Genomic DNA, 4,884 nt, shown 5'->3' on the forward strand with positions numbered 1-4,884 from the left:
GAGGAGGAGGAGGAGGAAAAGAGAGACAGAGAGAAGAGAGGAAGAGAATCAGAGAAAGCCATTTCTTTGCCCAGGGCTGTAACTACTCACATGGGTCCAGCCGCTGGAGTCGGCCCGCCTGGATGTCCCTGTAGGAAAACAGTGGGCATTCACCACCCATAATAGATCCTACACCACCCATAACAGATCCCATCCCATCTCCCACCCCCCATCCCCACTCTTCCAGGAGATGAGAGATCACAGCCTCCACTCCAGATGACAAGGGGTGTGGGATGTGGGGCTCAGAGACACCCGTCTTTGTCCAAAGACACACAGCATGTGTCATCAAGGATTCCAATCCAGATCTGCCGGGTGGTCCTCAGTCACTGTACCTCGAGCCTTGCTGTCTGGACGCCGGCCTGAGGGTGGTTCCTCCAGGAACGGGAGGTCATCACTGGGGAGGCAGCTGCCCAGGCCCCCATCCAGGTCCTCCAAGCCTCTGGTAGTCATAGAGACTGGAAGACGGGACAGAGGCAGGATGTGGTCTCTGTCTTTATACATGCTCTCAGCACAGCCTCCTCGAGACCCGCCCCCAGAGCCCAGCCACTGGAGGACTTCAGAAACTAGCAGCACAGCACAAGACTAAGCTATGGTTCAGAGAGACTCAGGGCCCACTCAAGGTCACACAGCAATAACTCCAAAGGCCCACGCGGGAACCCTCCTCCCAGGGCCAGCCAGCTCATGTTCTCTGAGGCCATCAACTATTTTTATCCAGTGTCTAAAGTCAGCAAGATGGGTGAGTCTGGCAGCCCAGCCCCTCCCCAGGCCTTTGCTCCCAATCCCCCCCCCCAGCACTGACTGTCTCACCGTCCCTGGGGGGGGGGGGAGGCAGCTGAAGCCCCTGACCCAACTGGCTCTCACTGTAGCCACTGTGGAGCAAGGCAAGCCTTCCTGCCCCCTTTCCCATAGGGCACACGGAGAAATTGAGACCAGAGGCTGTGCTGAATCGAAGCCAGACACAAGACCTAGCTTATTATGGTAAAAGGGGATGTCCCCATGGCCTCTGGCTGTCAGTGTTAATGTGACCCCATGCCCAAACAGAAACACTAAAACCAGGGAGAGGATGGGCTGGCAAGATGGCTCAGCAGGTAAAGGAGCTTGCAGCTCAGTTTGATGGTCTGAATTGAATCCTTCAATCCCCTGTACCCACACTTCATGGCTGGAAGGGAGGACTAGACTCCTCAGGTCGTCTTCTGTCAACCACACATGCACCTTAGCGTTTTAGCATTTACCTTAGCACCTAATGCCTACGTGTATACACCTAAAGATAAAAAAAATAAAATAAAATGTAATTTAAAAATGAAATGAAAATAAAACCTGGAAAAGTTTTCCACATGGGGGAAGGGAGCCGAAACACAGGCAGGAGACAGAGAGAATTTGGCCCCTACCTCTGTGTGTGTAGGGGGTGACAGTCACAGGAACTGGGGACCCTTATGGGCATCAGAGGTTCCCACACCAAGCGCCAGGGACCCACACCTCTGCCCAGGTCTCCCCACAGCCCCTCTTACCCGACAGCCTCCGAGCTGGGCTTGAGAGACAAGACAGTGGCCGTAGGGGCAGCCTGGGATGGACAGGAACAGGTGGCCAGAGACAGCTGGAGACACCAATCGGAAAGAGCCAGGGAGCCAGGAGGAGGGACTTCCACAGAGTCACTGGCAGGGTGGCCACCACCCCAACCGTGCTACAGAGCAGAGAGCTCTGAGGGGTGACCCACTCCTACTTCAGTACACGGCCTGCTCCTCCAGCAACAAACCGGGGACCTCGTCTTCTGCCCTGGTGCCCAGGGGCCTAGGCAACTGTGACTCCAGCAGCCATGTCTGAAGCTTCTGCTCTGCGCAGGCTCGTCCCCGCCCTGTGTTCCAGGGACAGCTGTTTGCCACTGCTTTATGCTTGCTTTTCTTGTCCTGTCTTTGCTGTCCTGGAACTTGCTCTCTGTAGGTAGACCAGGCTGGCTTTGAACTCACAGAGATTTGCTTATGTCTGCCTCTTTCTTTTTGTTTTGTTGTTGTTTAAAAAGATTTATTCATTATTATACATAGGTACACTGTAACTGACTTCAGACACACCAGAAGAGGGCATCAGATCCCATGACAGATGGTTGTGAGCCACCATGTGGTTGCTGGGAATCGAACTCAGGACCTCAGGAAGAGCTGAGTCAACTCTCCAGTCCAATTTTATTTATTTATTTTTTAAAGATTTATTTATTATTGTAAGTACACTGTTGCTGACTTCAGAGGCACCAGAAGAGGGCGTCAAATCTTGTTACAGATGGTTTTGAGCCACCCTGTGGTTGCTGGGAATTGAACTCAGGACCTTCAGAGGAGCAGTTGGTGCTCTTAACCACTGAACCATCTCTCCAGCACCCCCCGATTTTATTTATGTATATATGTATTTATTTATTTATTTTTGTTTTTTCGAGACAGGGTTTCTCTGTGTAGCCCTGGATGTCCTGGAACTCACTCTATAGACCAGGCTGACCTTGAACACAGAAATCTGCCTGCCTGTGCCTCCCAGGTGCTGAGATTAAAGGCGTGTGCCACCACTTCTCCGGCTCCAGTCCACTTTTTATATTTCTTATTTTATTGTTTTCCTTTTTTTTTTTTTTTTTTTTTTTTTTTTTTTTTTTTTTTTTTTGGTTTTTNGAGACAGGGTTTCTCTGTATAGCCCTGGNTGTCCTGGAACTCACTTTGTAGACCAGGCTGGCCTCGAACTCAGAAATCCGCCTGCCTCTGCCTCCCAAGTGCTGGGATTAAAGGCGTGCGCCACCACGCCCGGCTTGTTTTCCTTTTTAAATCTTTAAAAAATGTATTTACTTTACATCCCAATATCAGCCTCCCTCTCTTTCCAGTGCCCCCTCACACAGAACCTACCCCCATCTCTCCCTCCCTTTCTCCTTGAGAAGGGGAGCCCCCCCTAGGTGTCACCCCACACATCCCCATACCCACAACCTGGGCACATCAAGTCGCTGCAGGCTAGGTGCATCTTCTCCTACTGAGGCCAAACAAGGCGGTCCATTTAGGCAAATAGGCAAATGACATTCATTATTGTTTTTAAATAATTTAATTTTTATTCACTTCACATCCCAATCACAGCCCCTCTCCTGAAGTGCAGCTTACTGATTCTTTGGGAAGTCATTAGTGTTGGATGGTGTTCTGCTGGGGCAAACAACACATGAAGGAACATTTCACCGAAGCAGACACAGGAGAAAAGATGTTCTGCTAAAGCAAGCACATGAAAGGACATGTGATGAAGGATTCTTCGATAACAACACGCATGTATTGGTTCACCTTACATTGCATGATTGAGCTGCATTTGTCAGGACTCCATAGAGAGAAATGCACCAAAAAATCTTCTGGTCCTGTGCCGCAGCAGCTTCTGGTTGCATGCTGCAGCTTCTGGCCGCTTCCTTGGACTTGCACTGACTGGCAGAGTGATGTCAGCTGACACAGAATCACGTGCTGAGACCAGACACCTAGCGGACGTGTGATGACCGGAGGGTATAAACAGGACTCCACGGACAGTGATGGAGGTTGTGCTTGGCTTGTCGGTACAGCTAGCTGTCCAATGCTTGTGGGTCTGAGTCTTCACTGATCTTTGCTTCGGAGAGAGGCACAGCCGAGACCTCCTGGTGCTCCTGTTGGCCTTGGTCTCTCCTGCTGACTTGTGCCAAGGCTGAGGCCTGGTTGACCCTGCTAAGTTGTGCACCACTGCTGATGCGTGTTTGCTATCCTGAGTACTGAACTGGACTGCTGGTGTGTCCAGGAAGTGCTCGCGAGTAGCTCAAGCTGCTATCCTGTGAACTGAACTGCTGATTTTCAGACAGCACAGATGGGAGTTGCTCAAAAAAACCCTTTCAACAGATCCACTTTCCCTGGATCCTTTCTTTCCTGCTACCTCCGGTGTGTGCTGGGCTAGAAGGGAGGGTAAACTGTTTAAAAGTAGGCTTTGAAAACATTAAAGCTACACTCTCCATGCCCCCTCCAGTCCCGCTCTTACAAGTCCTTCCCTCCATTACTCCCTCCCCTTCTCTGAGGAGAAGGGGCGCCCCTCTTGGGTACCACCCCACCCTGGACCACCTAGTCCCAGCAAGCACATCCTCTCCTGCTAAAGCCCAACCAGGCAGTCCAGAGAAAGGGAGGGGATCCAATGACAGGGAGCAGAGTCAGAGGAGACAGCCCCGCTCTAGTTGTCAGGGGACTCACATGAGGGCCAAGCTGCACATCTGCTGCAGATGTGTGAGGAGGCCTAGGTCCAGCGGATGCACGCTCTTCAATTGGTGGTTCAGTCTATGTGAGCCCCAAGGGTCCAGGTTAGTGACTCTGTGCATTGAAGTGGAGGCTTCTGCTTTCTTTGGAATGTCAGTTATGTCAAACGATGTTTTGCTGGGGCACACAGGAGACAAAGTGTCTTGCTAAAGCAGACATGGGAAAGAGTGTTTTTCCGAAGCAGACACAGGTGAAAGGACATTTTGCTCTAGCAGACACATGAAAGGACCCATGATGAGTAAGTACAAATATGACCCCGCTGTATTGGTGAGGTTTTGGCTACACCACTCTGTGCTCCCAACAGGTCTCACAAGCACCTGCCCAGGAGTTATCTCAGATCTGTGAATGGAACACACACACACACACACACACACACACACACACACACTCACACTCACACTCTCTCTCTCTCTCTCTCTCTCTCGCACACACACACCAGTTAATTTTAAAAAGCCTTGACTAACTCAATGGTTGGGTACTTCTTTTTTATTTATTTATTTATTTATTTATTTATTTATTTATTTATTATATGTAAGTACACTGTAGCTATCTTCAGACACTCCAGAAGAGGGCATCAGAT

The 4,884-nt window shown here is 50.4% G+C and overlaps 1 protein-coding gene across 1 annotated transcript in view; it reads right to left on the reverse strand.

The window, feature by feature from the left end:
* Jsrp1 (junctional sarcoplasmic reticulum protein 1) overlaps window positions 1-1,575 on the reverse strand; it is a 5,288-nt gene extending 3,713 nt beyond the window's left edge. The window contains exons 1-3 of the mRNA XM_021205725.1: window positions 1,548-1,575; window positions 372-494; window positions 91-128 (exon numbers count right to left, since the gene is read on the reverse strand). Of these exons, the coding sequence (XP_021061384.1) occupies window positions 91-128; window positions 372-489 (156 nt within the window). The 5' untranslated portion in view covers window positions 490-494; window positions 1,548-1,575. The remainder of the gene's footprint in view (window positions 1-90; window positions 129-371; window positions 495-1,547) is intronic.
* Window positions 1,576-4,884: the final 3,309 nt, after the last annotated feature.

The sequence above is a fragment of the Mus pahari genome, chromosome 9 (assembly GCF_900095145.1).
Source record: "Mus pahari chromosome 9, PAHARI_EIJ_v1.1, whole genome shotgun sequence".
In the NCBI taxonomy this organism is placed as follows: domain Eukaryota; kingdom Metazoa; phylum Chordata; class Mammalia; order Rodentia; family Muridae; genus Mus; species Mus pahari.